Source organism: Impatiens glandulifera, chromosome 4 (assembly GCF_907164915.1).
Source record: "Impatiens glandulifera chromosome 4, dImpGla2.1, whole genome shotgun sequence".
Taxonomy (NCBI): Eukaryota; Viridiplantae; Streptophyta; class Magnoliopsida; order Ericales; family Balsaminaceae; genus Impatiens; species Impatiens glandulifera.
Genome location: NC_061865.1, coordinates 14,436,776 through 14,457,316, shown reverse-complemented (window position 1 = coordinate 14,457,316; position 20,541 = coordinate 14,436,776). Strand labels below are relative to the sequence as shown.

Sequence of the window (20,541 nt, the reverse complement as noted above, 5' to 3'; positions counted from 1 at the left end):
AATTAAAAAAAATAACACACTACTACTATGTTAATAATAATCTATGTTTATTAAAAGATTAGAATATGATGAGAAATAGAGAATAAAAATATAAACATTTATAAGTAATAAAAACAAAAAAATATTAATAAGTCAATATAAAAGAATAATAAGAAAAAAAAATTGGACATAAAGAATAAATAAAAAAATTATTTGATAAATAAAGTAATTGAAAAGTCATAAAAATATAAAAAAAAATAATAAATGAGATAAATTCATAATTCAATTAAATTAACTATAAGAGACATATTAATTGGGGTTTAAGGTATAGGGTTTATAGTTTAGCTAAAAAAAATTAATTAATAAATACAACACATTTTGTTTTATTTAAACATATTATTAAAATATTTAATGTGAGAGATGTTATAAAGTGTTAGTTATTTTACCAGTTAAATAAGAGATAATAAATATTAAAGAAATAAGTGAAAAAAATTCACTTTATTAATAATTAGTTACCAATGGAGTGAGAATATGGATAAATTAATTGTTATAGATGTAGATAGAAAAATTAATTAGTAAAAGAAGAGAGAATATTTTGTGTTTAAAAATAATATTTTATTTTTGGCATTCTTTCGCGGTCCAGATTGCCCTGTCAATTTTACTCCAGATTTTATCTCTCTATCTTTTAATTATTTTCAATAAATAATTCCGAGAAAAATAATAAATTTGGGAGATTCAAAGTGTCTATTACTCAAGCTTGGACATGCATTTTACTAAACTAAAATTTTCATTCAAACTTCGTCTAAGAGGGCATTATGTAGACACTCATTTTTGTTCCTCAAATATATATTTTAAATAAATCTAGAGCCTAAGAAATGATTTTTTTTAAATAATATCTTACTGCAAATAAAATAAATAATAGTTTTATAAATATGTTAAATTTTAAATGATTTAATTTATATTAAAAATTTTATTTTATTTTATATGCTAAAATAAATAGGATAAATAAAATTAATTTTTATTTATTTGTTTTCATAGGGATTAAGGAAAATGTTAAATGGCGGGAGTGGTTTAAAGTTCTTTCTGCAAATTACATCGTAGAGGGTGCATATGAGACCACTATAGTCACAAAAATCCTATATGGTCGGGGTGGTGCAAAGTTCTTTCTGCAAATTACATTGTGGAGGGTGCAAGAGACCACTATAAATATCTGACCTACTCATCTCAAAAAGGAGAAAAAAAGAGGGAGAAAAAAAGAGGGAGAGAAAAAAAGACAAAGGCTGAAATAATATTTTCAATTTTTAAATTTTGAGCTTTTGTCTAAAGTTTTCATTTTTTTCGTGTGTGAGGCTGTTTAAGTGTTAGTTAACTGTTTAAGAAGTTTCTAGCATTTTATGAAGCATTTAAAACTCACTATAAGCTCTATTTTGTCTTAATTCAATTTATAAATTTCAATTTGATACATTTGAGTTTAATATATTTGATTTATAATTTAATTTTTTTAAATTTAAATTATTGATTGAGAATCACTACTAATTTAATTTAAAAAATTTACTTTTTTGCTGAATTAAATTTATTTTATTAACTTTATATGGTAAATATTCAGCTTTAAATTGTGAAATTGGAAAAAACGGGTTTGTCATTTTTGAGTTATTTGCTCAAGAACGACAATCCTAAAGATATCATAGGAAAATGCATGATTTGTCAACGACTTGCCAACAATGGGAATGTTGAAGATGAAGTTCGCTGACTAACTCACAATTCATGCTTTGTTACTATTTTATTTTATTTTCTTATTTATTTCATTTAAATGACTTAGAACCATTTTATAAAAAATCAAAAAAAATAAATATAATAATCACTTAGACGTATGTACTTTTACAAATAGCTCATTTAGACCTATGTACTATAAAATGAATGAGAGAGAAAATATATTAATATTTAATTAAAAATATATAAATTAAAAAATAAAATTTAACTTTGTTTACTAAAATGGCTAAATGGATCAAATTTTTATAGTACGAGCTAGTTGTACAAGTACATATGTCTAAATATGTCTAAATGATTTTTTTCCTATTTTTTATATAAATAAAATTTTGAATTTATTTTTAAAAATTTTTGTTTTAATTTTTGTGTTTTATAAAACTTCAAAAATAGTGGATTGATTTATTTATAATCATAAAATTAATTTATAAATATAATAAATTTTAATTTTCTTTATTTTTTTTATTCTTGAATAATAATAATAATTATTATTTGTTATTATCTTTAGATTTAATATTAATATTTTAAATCAGATATGAATTGATAAATAAACTAATAAAATAAGTGTAAAATATTTTATAAAAATAGCCAAAATATTAGAAGTCATACTATTTTTTTTAAATGTGTTATTATTTTATATGTTAATAATTTATTTTTTCTAATTTTATAAGAAAATTTAGTTAGCGGTTATTTAGTCACAAACTAGTTTTTAAACGATTATCCTATTTGATTTAATATTATTTCAAAGTTTTCAAAAAGATATTTATATTTTTTTTATTTATTTCTTAAAATTTGAAAAAATAGATTTTCGACGTTTTTAAACACGTACGAAATCAAACAAATAAAAAAAAGTGTTAAAACCTTAATGAAAATGGGTGGGTATATAAGCCTTTATCTTTAGACACACTACCCTCTATAATGATGATGGTCCAATTTGCATTCTAAACACAAATTACTTAGTCTTTCATATTTGTGTTGGATATATCTAGCTGGTTAATTGCCCTTTTCAATCAAAACCTTTACACAATGAAGTCATTAATATGAATATAAATGTCAATTTTAACCAACATATCGGCATCCGTTTAAAAATCTTAAGGGGAGATTTCATCAACATCTTAACTTTTCGGTCAAATCTTAACAATCATAAGACCTCCATCAACTGACTATCTAGAATTCGTTTTGAAGAATTATGTTAAGTTGTAACGTCACGTTCAAAGTTGAGCTCAAATTTATTGGGGTAATTGGTACCATATTATCGTCTTCATAACATTTAAAATTGAGCTCAAATGTATTTATATGGTATTTAACTAACTTTAATTATATTTTAGATTTTTATTTACCACACAAAAGTTTTTGAATTGATTGAAGTCTAGTAGATTTTTTTAAGTGAAGATCCTTCTAAAATGCTCCAATTATGTTTCAGTCTCCCCTTTTAGAAAACTAATGAAAGAAATTAGGATACAAATTGGCTATAATATATTTGACTGAGATGATTAACATTTTAGGATGAGATTAACTTTTTATGTTGAGATTATAAATTTTATAACTCACAAAATTGAAAACATTAATGCGAAAATAAAAGAAAAAGAAGAAAATATTGATCTACAGAATTATAAATAAAACTTAATAATACAAATCATTAAAGGTGTGTTTGAACGAAGAGTTAAAATTGACAATAAAATTGTAATTACAATTTCACAAGAATTAACATTAAATTTTAATTCAATTCTTATATTTAATTTTTTTTTATAAAATTGTAATTAAATTTCAATTTTTATTATTAAAAAAATATAATAAAAATAATTTAAAATATGTTAGGTATATTATTAATATATTGATTTGACACACCCTATTAAATTAACTCAAATATCAATTTTTTTCAACTAAAATTCAAATTCTATCTATTAAATTATTAAATTTAGAAGAGTATAATCAAGAATTAAAAAAATACATTAGTCTTACCAATATAAGAATTAAAATTATATCCTTAATTTCAATTCTAAATCTTATCTTCCAAATACATGAAGTTTTTATTAATAAAATAAGTTAACTATTGTAGAATTTATAACCTACAAATTGTCAAGACTTCTTAATACTAATTTATTAATATTTTAATTATTAAAGGTTAACCCATGTATAAGTAATACTATTTATTTTTACCAAATTACTATTACTTAGAGCCCTCAAGCTCTCTTCTTCTTTCTATGTAGGCTTGTTGATCAATCTAGGGTTTCTGTTGCGAAACTGCATATCGTGTAAGCGCAATCTCATACGCAATCCTTTGTATTGTATTGAAGCCATAAGCTTGACATATAGGGTGTTAATCTCTTCCTTTCCCTTCCGCATTTCTTCATTTTAACTGTGACAGTCTTTTGATGTTCTTTGCAATTGTTATATCTTCACATGCGGATGCATATTCCTGTATGTCTTTACTTTCTAACTCATAATCCGCGTTTGAATGAGATAAAGCTACTTCGATTTCAAGGAAGATGTTTCTGATCTGTGCACAACCCAAATTGCGTTATCTGTTGTATTGTTTTCCTAGTGATGATAGTACTTAAGACTTCATACTAATTGATACATTTAATGATTGCAATGCTTAGCCCAGGTTATTTGAGTAGGAAAGTCTGTGGCTTTACATCCTTTAGATAACAATGAAGTTGTGGACCTTGGAACATAGTTACTGACGTGCTCCTTTTTGCTTTTGGGTAAAATCAGGAAGCAATTGTTAGAGAATTACATAAGAGTTGCATTCTGAGCTTTTCTTTCTTGAATCCGTATCTAATGGCGGGAAGAAATCGTGGACCTCCACTTCCCTCTAAAGGTGTTCCTCACAGTTCACTACCCAGCATTCATGAACAACCTCCATTTGCTAGAGGCCTTGGCCCAATTCCCCATCCTGCATTGCTTGATGAGATGAGAGATCCCCAATTCAATATGGGTTCCAGACAGCGCCCTCCTCATCCATCTATTTTCGAAGAACAACTTTCAGCTCAGCACGAGGATATTCAAGGGCTTTTGGTTCATAACCAGAGACTCGCTGCTACACATGTAGCCCTTAAGCAGGAGCTTGAAGTTGCACAGCAGGAGTTACAGCGCACTGCTCATTATGCTAGTTCACTTCATGCAGAGAAAGACGTGCAAATGAGAGAACTACATGAGAAATCTATGAAAATGGAAATGGATCTTCGTGGGGTGGAGACCATGAAGGCTGAGATTCTGCAAGTTCAATCTGATGTTAAAGACTTAACTGCGATGAAGCAAGAACTTACTAACCAGGTCCAAGCCATGACACAAGACTTGACTAGAATGACGACTGATTTGCAAGAAGCTCCCACTGTTAAGACTGATATTGGCAATCTTAAAAAAGAGTTACATCAGGCTAGGTACCTCGATGAATAACTTATCTTTATTGTTCATTTTCTAGGAAATGTCTGTAATTTGATCTTCTTCTGTCATCTAGAACTGCTATTGAGTATGAGAAGAAGGGTTATGCAGAGAACTATGAGCATGGTATTGTGATGGAGCAGAAATTAATCTCAATGGCCAGAGAGCTAGAAAAATTGCGTGCAGAAATGGCTAATGCTGAAAAGAGGGCACGTGCTGCTGCAGCAGTAGGGAACCCTGGTAAGCAATCATTTATGCTTGCCAAATTGCAAATAAGGTTTGATTTTGAGGAAAGTTGTGCCCTCTGAAAAGATTCTCGATCTGTTAGAACCTAATTTAATTGGTACACGGTTTGATACAGGTCTAGAAAAAAAACATGTAAAAATTATGTCAAATGACAAAGTACTATCTGGAAAATGATCAAAAGATTTTGAGGCCTTGAGTGTTGAATGTAGCAAAGTTCATATTAGTTGCTTCATGTTAAACTGTGTAAAGTATAAGGCTGCATTAACTGGTACAAGATAGTCAATCTTTCTTAACTGGGTTATACTGTGTGTAGTATGCCAAATGCAATCAATGCATACTACGCTTTGGCTTTATTTTGTTTAGATGAGAATTTGGTAGGATAGAAGCTTCAGTTTTTGTATTTCATTCTAACAACTTGACTTGTTGCTTTGCGTTCCATCTGGTGTACATAAAAGATGGTAGGTCTGCCACTTTTTTAGGGGTGATTTTGGCATGCAGTTCTGGTTTGTTGGGACATCGAATTTCTAATAACTTCTGCTCATCTTTATGTCAATTCAGTTGTAAGTTGCAACTGATAGGTAAAACAATGGATGAATTGAAAACACTTTTGTTTCTGGATGAGAATCTATCAATGAATTTTTTTAATGTGTCACGCTAATTTCATTTTTCAAATGTGATCTCAAACACGACATAAATGGTGTTTCCAAACGAAGTTAATATCTGTCAAAATAAACATATTGTCGAGTTGTTAAACCTATTTGATTGATTAACCACTGTATGGCGAAACAATTCAGAAGAGCATGGAAAGATGTTTGAGAAAGTGACCTATAACTCATTGAAACTTGGAAAATTCTTTCAAACTTCACACTTGTAACAATTTAACTGTTGTCTGCAGGTGCAAGCTATGCTGGTAATTACGTAAATCAAGAAGCAGTTGGATATGGATCGGCTCCTTACTCCACCGGCTATGGCATGCCTCCCATGAATCCTGTAAGTCTTTTACTTTTATCAGTTGAACTGCACTTTAGTAATTCCGTTTCTGCAACATCTGTTTAACTTGTGTTCTAAATCTGTATCACACTATGGCGGCGTTTGATCTAACCGATTATCACTTAATCTAAAAAAAATACGAGTGGTTACATTAATTAATTTAATTTGATAACTGTTAAGAGCTTGTTTGATCTAGGGTTATTTTCAGATAATTCTTTATCACATCTTATATCCATTTTAGCAATGAAATCACTCAATTCATCAACTTCATTTATTATATAAAATTTAAATTTTAAATACAAACGAATATTTTAATAATTCAACCCAAACAAGTTACTTTTCCATCAAACAAGATTTTGAATTTATAATCTTTTCTAAAATACCCAAGATCAAAACAAACTTCTATTTTAAACAACTTCATTATCTAGATATAGCTCAAATTCAGCTAAAAAAACAACCCAACTTAATTTGGTAAGCTATAAGTGACTTAACTCGGTAATATAGTTCGAGTGTGCAAAAGACAGCTTAACCCCTTAAAATTAATCAAATTGCATCACTATAAGGATATAATAGTCTTTAAGTGTTTAGTTCCACATGTTATCAAATCAAGTTATACACAAGTACTTAAAATTCAGTATTCAACATTTAACACTTAATTTTCAGTTCTTAATCAAACACATCTAAGTTAAAAACTAAGTTAAAAAACATTTTGTTTCCAAATGTGATTCCAACTTGATCCACTTCCTGATAGGAAATCTAACAAATTTTGTGTTTCCATGAACAGGTCCAAACAGGTGCTGTAAACTATCCTCAATATGCACCTGGGCCTCCACCTGGTTCTTGGGGGACTTATGATATGCAACATGCTCAAGGGCAAAGATAGAGTGATTGCTGTGACAACATCATACATTATCTATTGGCCTTATTGTGTAAGTAGTAATATACTTACTGGAATTACTCTTGACCTTGCTTTGCTATCGATATGTGTATGCTATCTTATCTGCCTACCAGTGTGGTGTTTGTTAGTAGAGGAATGAATGAATGCACATTAAAACTTGTTCAAATTATCACATTCTCCTAATCAATAGGTGACCTTTGGATGTTATAAACTGGAAAAAGAAATTGGGGGTCTTGCAAAAGATATCATTTATACTAATTTGGATAGTTGATGATGAGGTTTGTTTGTTCTTGATTTGTTTGGTTCTATGATTTGATCACCAGATATTGTATCGATGTAAATTATGTATTTAAAGATGATCAAATTTCGATATTACTTCAATTTTTTGAATAAAATTATAATTGTGTTAGAGATTAGATAGAATATTTAGTTTTCAAATAGCCTGTTGTTTGAGAATGACACTTAATTTATTTATTTATTCTCTTTTTACCTCAGTTTTGTTTAGACAAAGGAATGAAGGATGGACTTTTTATTAATAATAAAAAAACCAAATATTGGGAACAAAAAATATAAAACTAGTATTATTTATATTTCTTAAATAAAATGAATTACAAATGCTAAAAACTGAACTTATGCAACAATACTAATCACAACACATTGAGTAATTGCATGTTATTAAAATTTTAATCAAAAGCACTTTATGGTCTAATTGTTTTCTACTAAAAGAGAGCATGATTGAAAGACAATAATAATTGCTCCGATTTAAAAATAGTTTATGAATCTTGGTTTGAATTCTATCTCGATTTGCATATAAATGATAGAACTTGAATAAATTTATTAAGAAAAATAATATTTTTTAATGAAAACATCTTATCTAAATATATGAATGCATACATGATACAACATCATGTATGTTTGAAAAGTTAAGTACAACTTTGCATGAACTATCATAAATTCATTTAAACTTATTTCTAGTATAAGAAATTGGGTCATTGATCCCTTTTTTTTTTTTTTTTTTTTTATTAAAACTGATGTTAATTTTTTTACAGACTTATTATTAAATTATCTAAACTTAATGTAAATAAATAAAAAAATGAAATTATTTCTCTTACGAGATATATTCAATTATCACTTAATGTCTTACACACATGGAAGTAATATTGATGGAGATTGATAGCTTTCTAAGTTTAAACAACAAAAAAAAAAAAATCATCATATACCTCCGACAGATTCTTTTTTAATATTTGTTACCTATAATTATTTTATTAATAATGGGGATGTAGCTCAGATGGTAGAGCGCTCGCATCTCCATTTATTTTTCATAAGAAAAGAGGGCTAAATGACCAATTTTTTATTTTTTAAGACAAAATAGCACATGAAATCTGGTTTTCATAAATTATGTGATTTAAGCTATTGTCTTCTCAATTAAAATGATACTAGTTTGTACCCTTATTAAAAAATAATATGACCCTACTATTTTCCCTTTTTCTTATAATTATTTTCACATTCAAAACATATAGCTTCAGTCTTTGAAGGTGGAGAATAATTGAATTATAGTCAAGTTTTTAAACCTATGTGGTTACAAGGGGTTAAACACATAACCTGCAAACATATTTAACCAGACGAATAATTTGTCGTTTGACGGATTCGAACCCAGAACCTCTCAAAAGGGATTGGGATATCCATATTTTGTCGCCGCTAACTTTATTCATTTTCTCCCCACTATTTAGTATTAAGTAAGAATTTTGTTTTTAAGAATTAGTAATTGTCCTTCCCCTACTCTTATTGCTCAACCTAAGAGAGGACAACTAAATCGTTTTGAACAGGGTTCCATGGTTGGTCTGCAAACCCTGGATGTCGAAGGCGTCCTTGGAGTGATCTCGTAGTTCCTACAGGGTGGTGATGGGGTTGATCTATGAATTTTTCTTTCTTTTGCCGCATTTCGTTACTCATCCAATAGCCATCCAATAGCCGTTAGATCCCTTCTTTGAATGCCCGTAGATCAGCTATAAGGAGACATATTTTGAGGAGGGACTAATAATAATTTTCTGCCAATAGCAGTTAGATCTCCTTCCTTGAATGGGGTTCATCATGGATTTTTCTTTTTTTTTTTCGCATTTTAATAATTATCCAATAGCCGTTAGATCCCCTCTTTGAATGCCTACAGATCAGCTCCAAGGAGACAGATTTCGAGAAGTACTGATAGCAGCTTTCTGTCAATCGCTTGAAGTCAAGAATTTAACACAAATAAGTTCATAAACTCATCTAAAATACTATATTGCTACAAAAAAACATCAATAAAAAATTATATTAAAATTTTAATAAATATTATTGACCTAACAATCTGTATTACTATAAATTTAATACAGTATTTCTATCAAAGCACAAGCGTAAATGAAATAAAAATAGTACATCAATGAGACATATTTTGAGGAGGAACAACTTTCTGCCAATCGCTTGAAGTCAAGAATTTAACATAAACAAGTTTATAAACTCGTATAAAATACTATATTCATACAAAAAAACATAAATAAAAAAAATTACATTAAAATTTCAATAAATATTATTGACGTAACGATCTACTGTAAATCTAATATACTATTTCTATCAAAGCACAAACATAAATGGAATGAAAATAATACATCAAATTTTTTGCACATTCCATTCAAATGGCTGAACGCGAAGATAATACATCAAGTTGTTCACAATGCCCAACTTGATCCTCTTCCAAAGGAATCCTAGGCGAGTTGTTGACTCCAATTATCATTTATATCTATATCTCACCAACTTCTCATCCTATCTTTTCTACCTTCTAGACAACTCACATTTGTCTCAAGATTAAACATTCAATAAGATTCATGGTTGCATAAAACCACAATTTGATAATTCAAAATTTTATTAATGCTTTCTTTTTTATATATATTTTTTTACTAGAACCGAAACCATACCTTTTTTTTAATTATTAAAAAGAGTCAAATATATTTTGTAGGACAAATTCACAAAAGAAAAACTTGATACGTGGGCAAAAGACATACATACGTTTGATCATGAGGAGCAGGGACATAGAAATGGGGCAATTATCAAATGCATTTGTGTCCACAATAAGGTTTTCATTAAGATGTCGCCACTTGTCTAATCATGCGATTTCAGTTCGCTGTAGATATCCCTCTGGCAATGTCATAGCCTTCATTCATGACCATAAATTACAAAACTTTGAATTCAGCCATGGCTACTTCTCAAACAACAGTAAGCAGTTTAACCTTATTCAAGAACCTTTCACCAAAATCCCTTCTTCCTAAATCGGGAATATCTGTATCATTTCGTCTACGATTCATTCCCCAAAGATTCGTTTCCCCTGTTCGTGTGATGGGTTCCTCTGCTTCGTCTTCAAAACCAGACAGCGTCCCCGGTTTGTCTCTTTATCGAATTTGGGTTCTGTTTGATTTGATGATAGGTTCGTAATTAGGTCTTGATGTCTGCTGGGTGTTCTTAAAAATCTAGGGTTTTACATTTTGCAGAGACTGGGAAGGTGGATTATGCATCTTTAAGTGATGATGGGTGGAAGAAACGTTTGACAAATGAACAGTTTTATGTAACCAGGAAAAAGGGTACTGAAAGGGCTTTTACTGGGTAGGTTATTCAAAATTCATTTTCATCATCTTATCATGAAATTGGATTTCTTCATTAGTAGTAGTAAATTGATCCTCTTCTTCTTTAGGGAATACTGGAACAGCAAGACTCCTGGAACTTACCATTGTATCTGTTGTGACACCCCTTTGTTTCAGTAAGTCTGTTCATGGAAATCAATTTCTGAGGCTACTTTTGTCTTTGGCACAACATGAACTCATATAAGTAGATTTTGGGTGATTGCAGATCGGATTGGGTCGGTATTTTGGATTAGACTCTATATCTGTCTTATTCGATGGATTTGATAATGAATCGGTTTGATAATTGTTTTGAATTTTCGAATTTATACATCCAATAATTTTCATATTTGACATGTTTAGAAACTAATTTTAATCATGATCCCACACTCATGACTTCCCACTTTAACTTAAGGTGTTCTCAAACTTTTGATCTATTAGTTCCGACTCTTGTCACTTAACTACCCTAATGGGTTAACAAATACAACAAACATTAAGTTGGTATATCTGTAAAATTTTGTAGTACATCCTAACTTTAATGAATATATTTTGAGTGCGAAAACCCTATATATATATGGGCAGATTGAATATTTTTGATTCGGATTGGGTCATTATAGGTGGTTGTGCGGTTCAGATCGATTTGAACTTGAATCTTAAGTATAACTAATAGAAGTTACTTTTGTCTTGAGCAGAACTCCCGGATAACACTAAACTTTACATCTTTGTATTCATTTCATAACTTATTTATATTGTTTTAGATTGGTGTTTATCATTAAAGTAGTAATGAAAAATGAGTATTCTGTTTTTTTTTATTCAGATCATCGACAAAATTCGACAGTGGAACGGGTTGGCCATCATATTACCAACCAATAGGAAACAATGTGAAATCGAAGCTTGACTTGTCGGTTATATTCATGCCTCGACAGGAAGTTGTATGTGCAGATTGCAATGCCCATCTTGGCCATGTCTTTGATGACGGCCCACCACCAACTGGAAAACGATACTGCATCAACAGGTAAACCTAATAAACCTTTTTTTTGTTTGCATGAAAACAATAATCTAATTAGATAATTGAGTCCAACCATCAATCCGAAACAAAACACTTTTCCATTTTTAAGACAATTTACGGGTCTTTGTCTTGATTACGCCTGCGCCTGACTATGTATGTGCAGTGTCTCTTTGAAGTTGAAGCCGGAACCAAAATAGGAGAATAGAGATGGTGCCTTTATTGATGGATGGGAATTATTTCTCCAAATGATCCCGACATCAAATCAAATAGGCATATACATTAATTAATTTTCATATTTAGGTGTAATGATATGTGAGGATGTTTAGAACTTATGTTAAGCAAATAATTCTTTACTAAGTCTTTATACATGGTTGATTTTGTTGGGTATAAATTTATTTGAATAAACTTTGGATTATAAAATTTGTTGATCAGTGTTATTTTTTAGAAAGTGAGTTTTTTTAGTAAATTTTTTGAAAAGGTATTAATATATATGCTTATACTTGATAGTGTAAAATAATTCATGCTCTCAAATTGGTTGGATTGATGGACCACTAAAATTATTTATGTGGGGATTTAATAAAAAGACAAAATAAAGGACACATTCAAGACTTTTGCTTGCAACAAATCATATGTGATAATGACAATGGGTCCTAAAACAATTCAATTAAAAAAGTAACACTCATTCATACAATTAAAACATAAAAAAAAAGTAAATCTGAAATCAAAGCTGGTTCAATTGAAATAATCACATCCTAATCAAATATCTTTTCATTTCCTTAAATCCATTATTAACCAAAATATTTAAAAAAAAAAAAGATAGAAGTAAAGAAAAATAACATAAATGAAAAATAGAACTAATGGGATTTGCGTGCTTAAAAAATGTATAAAATAATGAGCAAGATTAATGAATCAAGGATTGAATCCTAACTCTATAGACTAATGGTATGAAAAGATTGTAATGTGAAACATCAATATATCAGCTTATTTGTTATACTTTTTTTTTTATTAAAATTTAAAATTTATCATGTATGTTATAGAAAGTTGACTTTTTAACTAGCTTGATCTAAAAATTTAATGTAAAAACATATGTTTTTTATTTACTTTTCACTTAATTTTTTTTTTTAATCTAATTCAATGTTATCTTTTTATATCAAATGAAAATAAAATTATTGTTACTTTTTACTTTAACAAGTTTTAAAAATAATTGTGATTGGATAATCATAATAAAATATTAATTAAACTCAAATTTCTTAAAAAAAAGAAAAGAAGAAGAGACTACTATATATCTCAAACAAAGACAGTTACTAAAAATCATTATCTCAACAAGGGGAAAATAAGTAATATTTTTTAATTAATTAAATGTTATATTAATATATATTATGATTCCCATGTGTTATTATATTCCAACAAAGTAGTTAAGTGATAAAACAAAGTTGAAGCGTGATGTTATAACAATGAATGTCATGTTATTTATCTTTAATTCAGAAAAAAATATTATATATTTTTATAATAATTTAAAATATAACATTACTGAATAAGTACATTTTTTTAGTTTGAATTATACAAATTAGAATTTGAAATTAACAATAGAATTATAATTTCAATTTCATAAAAAATTGATTGAAATATACAATTCAATTCTCGTGTTTAAAAATATTATAGAATTGTAAATGAAATTTTATGTTTTAAAAAATTTAATAAAAAAATTTAAATATATATTATTAAGATATTTATTTCACATAACCTATTAAGATGGTTTAAGTATCAAAAAATTTGTCTAAATTTCAATTCTTATTACAAAAAATATCTGATAAACATGTTAAACTTCTTAAAATTTTAAAAAAAAATATTAGTTCATCTTATTAATTTTCTAAATTAAAAATAAAATAAAATATTGATTCGACATATTAAATTTCTAAATTCAAAAACAAAATTATTGATTAAACAGATTAACTTCCCAAATAAATAAAAATATCGGTTCAATATTTTAAAATCCTAAATTCAAAAAAAATATTTATCAATTAAAAATCTCTTCGTATGGTAAATGATAAAATAATAATATATTTTGTTTCAAAATATATAGAAAATAAAAATATTAAAATTATAATTCCATACCTAAACCTAAGAATTATAATTAAATTCTAAATTTCAATTTGGCGGTTACCAAAACATAGCTTAGAGTTGCGAGAGAATTTATGATAGGGCTTAGACTATCTTCAACCGATATATCCATTTTCAAATTCAAAATCTAGTAAATGTCACATCAAAAAGTAATTCATATCCAATCTAAAAATTTATTTTCAAACTCAAAAAAACATTCTAAAAATATTTTATTTTACACCATCTTCTTAACTTTCTTAATAACTATCTATATATTTATCAATTTTATAAATTAAACCTTAGTATTCTTTTTCAAATTCATCCCATTAAAGAAAATTATGATAAAATTAATTATATATCAATAATTTATACACATAAAAAAAATTAAACATTATTAACTAAACACAATATTGGTAATTTAAGTATTTTTTTTGAGAAATATAATTATTGTATTTTTATTATTTTTTAGTTTTTTATCAATATTATTTATTATTATAAATTTGTGATAAGTAAAAAATCTTAATAAAAATATATAAAATAAAAACAAAAATTAAATGTATAATTAAATTTATACAAAACTAAATATAAAATTCAGTTAAATTAAAATTTAAAAAGATCAAATGAAAACTTTAAAAAAAATTATATAAAAAAATTAAATATCTAAATCAAAATATCTGTAAAGTTGAAGGGGCATGGGTTTATTATTTGGTTAAATTTGGGTTGGAGAAACAGTAACCTAAATATGCGTTGTGAAAATAGTGTTATTCCCATTTTAAGTTTAGGTATATAATAGAGTTGGAACTAAAAAGAGATTATGAGATGCTCTTAGTGGACTTTAGCACAAATTCTAATAAAAAAATAAAAAATATGACATGCCTCCCTAGTTCATTTCTTAATTTTTAAATTTAATTTACTATTTCATTCTCTATTTCTAAAAAACTATGTCTATACAGTCGTTTTATTTATAATTTTTCCATTATTTTCTTAAGCCATGCCATTTTAATTAAGTCTACCCCAACTTTAACTTCTGGATTTGATCTTGTTCAAAATATTCGAAAAATGTTGAGACTCCTACTGTTCATACTAAAGGAACCATTACATTCACGGTGAAAATACGTCTGTACAGAAATAATGAAGAGACAAATATACACAATTCTCCTTCATCATTTACATTAGTCTTATTTATAACACATGTTGTGGAGTATTTTGAGTTTAGAATGGGCGACAACCATTGCTTTCTGAAATATTTGAGTGGAGCACTGCAAGATCTTCGGGCTCAACAATAAATAAAATTCTAATTCGATCATCATTTGGTAAATAGTTTGACTCGAAAGAAATAGAAGGATCTTTGATAATAAAAGTTGGTGTTTTATTGACAATTAATTCTTGTTGAAATTCATACATGAATATGAAACATTTGATCATATATTTGATACTTAAATGTACCGAATGACTTCACTATGAAGTTTTATGTTATTTACAAAGATTAAAACTGAGACTCATAGCAAAATGTAGTTTGCTAATATTTTTGAAAATCACAATAGTTAGCAATTAAATTCGCAGTGAACCTTGAATATTGGATTTGAGTAGAGTAAAAATATAATTCTTAGATAATTTGGTATGAATCAACTATAGTTTCATGTCAAAATATTTTGTAAGGAATTTGTTTTGTTTTTGTGTAAGGAATGATATGTCTAGGAATTATAATTGTTAGTTTTATCATTTATATATTCATACATTAAATTATTAAAAGAAATTAATAATTTTAAGTGATATAATAATTAAGGGTTAATTATACATTATGAAAATTTTGTTTAGTATAACTAAGTTCTCAAGGTTTGAAATTTAATTTCTAAAACAAGTTCATTTATTTTCAAATTAATATTTAAATTATTATTTTTATAAATTTGATTATTAATATTTTAATAAATAAATTTAAATTATTATTTTTATAAATTTGATTATTTATATTTTAATATATCTATTTAAGAAGAGTTAAAATTAAAAACAAATGAATTTTAAAAATAAACTAAGTTACTTTAAAAATGAATAAATAAAATAAATTATTTTGGGAATTAAATTTGAAACAAGGTTAGTTTTATAACTCACCTGTCAACAACAATGTCATACCATGAATGAAAACAACTATAATGAAAGGTTTTTTCTCTTATATATTTATCCTATCATATTATATTATCTTAATTGTATTTAACTGTTAATGAATACAATAATTTAAGTTTAAAAAAATAGAATGAATAAATAATTATTTCATGAAACTTTTTGAAGACTCCTATTTTAAATTAGATCTGCTAAATGACCCTATTAGTTATAAACTTATAATACATATATAATTAGAGGAGTGATAGAGTGAAGGAATTTGGTGAGGGAATGACTTGGCATCACCTTCATTGGTTGGAAAATGTAAAAGTGGGAGGAAAGAGAGAAATTATTTGATTTTTTCAGCGAATAAGATTATGCCAAGTTATTCCCCACTTAATCATTTCTCTATATAATTAATGAGAAATGATTAGGTGAGGGAATTTGGTGAGGGAATGACGTGGCATAATCTTATTCGCTGAAAAAATCAATTAATTTCTCTCTTTTCTCTCTTTCCTCTCACTTTTACATTTTCCAACCAATGAAGATAATGTCACGTCATTCCCTCACCAAATTCCCTCACTAAATTCCATCACTCTATCACTCCTCTTAATTAATAATCTTCAATCTAGTTAGACCATTTGATAAAACAAAATAATAGAAACTATTAATGTGTGGATTAAATAATACACAATTAACTTTAAATAATAAAATAAACAAATTTATTTAACATATATCTTTAAATCATATATATTTAAAATAAACAAGTCATATATAATATTTAAGGAGACAGATTATTAGGTCATTATTCATTAAATATTAAAGATAATGATTAATTATCTTTAAATAATTATTAATATTTATTTATAAATATATATTAAAGATAATGATTAATTATCTTTAAAAAATATTTAAATAATTATTAATATTTATTTATATTGAACACTTTAAAAATTATATTCAACTCTATACAAAATTATTAATTAAAAAAATTATACAGTTTATAAAAAAATTATTCTTCATTTATTTTATCTTTTAATAATATTAATAAATACAAATCAAAATATTAATAAAATTCTTTTATACCAATTTATATTGCTTAAATAATAAACTAAACAATAAAATTGAGATTAAACCATTTATTCAAATTCAATAACAATCAAACATAATCTTTTTCTATTAAAGATAAATTAAATAATCTTTTAACCTTTTCTTATCCACTTTTATTAAAGATAAGTTAGAATCTATTTACAAATAATAAAAGTCTTCAACCTTATTTATTAGACCATCTTTTATTTTCTACTTTTTCAACTAATTAGTAATTGCCTTGCACATATAAATTCTTATACATCATAATACTATTTTATAGAATAGTGTGATTTTCTCATTTTAAAACTTCTTAGTAATTGTTATATAAGATTATAATACTATTTTATAGAATAGTGAGATATGGCTAATACCAATACTTTGTTGATATTGATCACAATGCTATTGTTCTTAGCATCAAGCTCATCAGTAATCTTGGCTATTGACGAAGATGATTGTATTGAAAATTGCATAACATTTTGTTTTAAAGCTGGCGGTAATGACATTTCTTCGTGTTATAAGAAATGTCTTACAAAGTGCAAAAGTTTGCGAACATTTCATAAATACCAGTAAGAACATTTATTATAGCCATATTTAAAAAAAAATGAATTTCACAACACATAAATATTTATGAATTGTTTATTATTTTGCAGATCGAATTAGATTTCAACCATTGTAAACCGGCATTAATTAGTCAATTCGGGCTAGTTAAATGGTTTGGCAACTTGAATAATTAATATTTGTATTTTCATATGAATTAATTGAATAATTATGCAAATATTTAATTAATAAAGAGAAAAATTACATGTTTCTATGAATCATTTAAATTGGGGATTTGTATTTATTTGATAGAAACTTTTGAAAGGAGATTTTCAAAGTTGTCATTGTTCTATATTTGTTGAAGGAACAATAGTTTGAACTTTAAAAATTATTGTATAATAAATTAGGACTCTACATGGAATCAAACTATCATATTAATTGAATAAAAAATAAGATACTTCATTTTCCATTTCAAATGATATTAAGAAACAAAAATAGTCAATAGATTCTCTCCTCCAAACAAAATTAAAATCATTTCTTTATTTATAATTAAGTTGAAAATTTTAAGAATTCAATATGGAAAAAAGTAGTGTTTATGCTATTTATTTATTTCTCTTCTTAAAAACCATCTTCAACTTTCTTTCTCTTCTAATTTGAATTAGAAATGCTTAGTAAACAAACACAAACTATTTATTTATATATATCGTTTAAATTTATTTAAAAACCGATAAATACGATATGATTCTAAACTAATTATTTATTTTAATATCGTTCAGTTATTCTATATATATAAATATTTTCTGAAATACTTTTTTATTTTAAAATTATTTAAAATTATAACTTAGCGGTTAAAAATGTGTATCTATACTCATATATCTTTTTAGATGTAAAACTATAAAAAAAGATAAAAAATTATATATAAAAATGATTTAAAAAAAAATTTATATATCATGTTACATAATATTTGTAGATGACAATCAACTATTCTTTGTAAAACTTTTTATCAGTTAAATTTTTTTGAGATACCAAACATAATTAAAGTTATATACAATTTAACATTAATATAATTTTAAAAGTATATTATTTAAAGATAAAATAAATAATAACATTGAAATTGATCAAATCATTTTATTAAAATTCAACGCCATATATTTTTATCAACTTTTAATAATCTTTTGCCTTATCTTATCAACGTTTATTAAAAATGAGATAAAATAATAATTTAGTCTTCAAACTGATTTACTAAGCCATTTTTTTATATTTTTTTCCCTCTTTTCATCTCTAATTAGTAATTGCCTTATATATATACTTTATTAAATTAAATATATTTATACATCGTAATACTACTTTATAAAATAGTGTGATTCTCTCACTTTAATTATTATTTTTTATTATGTAATTGTTAACTAAAATATAATTATTGATTAACAACTTATTCGTGCAATCAAAACTATTTTAATACAAATTTTTAAGAACTGAGTATTATAAATATTCCAACTGTATTTTCAACTATTTTTTTTATAAATAAAATATAATTTAAAAATTATATATTAGTAAAATATATCTCTAAAAATTGAAATATTTTTTTTATAAATTTATATAAATATATTGTTGCAATTAATATAGTAACAAAGAAATCAACAATATATATAATGATACTTAATTTTTAAAGTGTTAGAATTGTCGGGTCGAGAACTGTGGTTAATTTGGATATATATGTGAGAGTAAATGGATACTTGAGTCAAATTGTGGGTTATATGCTTAATTTTTAAAGTGTCCGGATTGCCGGGTCGAGAGTTGTGGTTAATTTGGATATATATATGAGATTAATGTATATTTGGGTCGGATTGTGGGTTGACCCGCCCATAAACTTAAAACAGTTAAAAAGAAAATTAAAAATGCTATAAGTATGGTTTGAACTTGCAACCTAATAAAACAATTACAATCCTTTAACCAACTAAACTAATAACACTTATTGTTGTAAGTTCAACACCAAATCTGATAAACGCGGGACATTTTAACAATATAAGTTCAACTTTTTAACTAACTAATTTATATATATATATATATATATAATGATGCTTAATTTTTAAAGTGTCCGAATTTCGGGTCGAGAGCTGTGGTTAATTTGAATATATATGTGAGAGTAATGGATACTTGGGTCAGATTGTGGGTTGACCTGCCCATAAACTTAAAACGGTTAAAAATAAAATAAAAAATGCTATAAGTATAGTTCGAACTTGCAACCTAACAAAACAATTACAACCCTTTAAACAACAAGGCTAATAACACTTTTTTATTTTAAATTCAACACCAAATTTGATAAACGAGGGACATTTTAACAATATAAGTTCAACTTTTTAACTATCTAATCTATATACATATAATGATGCTTAATTTTTAAAATATCTGGATTGTCGGGTCAAGAGTTGTGGTTAATTTGGATATATATGTGAGAGTAAATAATTACTTGGGTCAGATTGTGGGTTGACCCGCCCATAAACTTAAAACGGTTAAAAATAAAATTTAAAATGTTATAAATATGGTTCAAACTTGCAACCTAACAATACAATTACAACCCTTTAAACAACTAGGCTAATAACTCTTTTTATTTTAAATTTAACACCAAATTTGATAAACGCGGGACATTTTAACAATATAAATTCAACTTTTTAACTAACTAATATATATATATATATAATGATGCTTAATTTTTAAAGTGTCTAGATTGCCGGGTCGAGAACTGTGCTTAATTTGGATATATATGTGAGAGTAAATGGATACTTGGGTCAGATTGTGGG

The 20,541-nt window shown here is 26.2% G+C and overlaps 2 protein-coding genes across 2 annotated transcripts; both read left to right on the top strand.

The window, feature by feature from the left end:
• Nucleotides 1–3,912: 3,912 nt before the first annotated feature.
• On the top strand, nucleotides 3,913–7,371 carry LOC124934205 (protein FLX-like 1). The gene is made up of 5 exons (XM_047474698.1): nucleotides 3,913–3,998; nucleotides 4,462–5,129; nucleotides 5,207–5,370; nucleotides 6,272–6,366; nucleotides 7,151–7,371. The coding sequence occupies exons 2-5, from the start codon at nucleotides 4,528–4,530 to the stop codon at nucleotides 7,247–7,249; spliced, it is 960 nt and encodes a 319-aa protein (XP_047330654.1). The 5' UTR covers nucleotides 3,913–3,998; nucleotides 4,462–4,527; the 3' UTR covers nucleotides 7,250–7,371.
• A 3,063-nt stretch (nucleotides 7,372–10,434) lies between these two features.
• LOC124935987 (peptide methionine sulfoxide reductase B1, chloroplastic) lies at nucleotides 10,435–12,333 on the top strand. Its single transcript, XM_047476435.1, has 5 exons — nucleotides 10,435–10,673; nucleotides 10,783–10,894; nucleotides 10,983–11,048; nucleotides 11,726–11,923; nucleotides 12,081–12,333. Exons 1-5 carry the CDS (start codon nucleotides 10,457–10,459, stop codon nucleotides 12,112–12,114), a joined length of 627 nt encoding a protein of 208 aa, XP_047332391.1. The 5' UTR covers nucleotides 10,435–10,456; the 3' UTR covers nucleotides 12,115–12,333.
• The last annotated feature ends 8,208 nt before the right edge of the window (nucleotides 12,334–20,541 follow it).

Coding starts and splice junctions, on each gene's coding strand:
- LOC124934205 (XM_047474698.1), top strand. CDS start 4,528: ATGGCGGGAAGAAATCGTGGACCTCCACTTCCCTCTAAAGGTGTTCCT. Junction 5,130..5,206: donor AAAGAGTTACATCAGGCTAG/GTACCTCGATGA, acceptor TCTGTCATCTAG/AACTGCTATTGAGTATGAGA. Junction 5,371..6,271: donor TGCAGCAGTAGGGAACCCTG/GTAAGCAATCAT, acceptor TGTTGTCTGCAG/GTGCAAGCTATGCTGGTAAT.
- LOC124935987 (XM_047476435.1), top strand. CDS start 10,457: ATGACCATAAATTACAAAACTTTGAATTCAGCCATGGCTACTTCTCAA. Junction 10,674..10,782: donor AAAACCAGACAGCGTCCCCG/GTTTGTCTCTTT, acceptor TACATTTTGCAG/AGACTGGGAAGGTGGATTAT. Junction 11,924..12,080: donor AAACGATACTGCATCAACAG/GTAAACCTAATA, acceptor ATGTATGTGCAG/TGTCTCTTTGAAGTTGAAGC.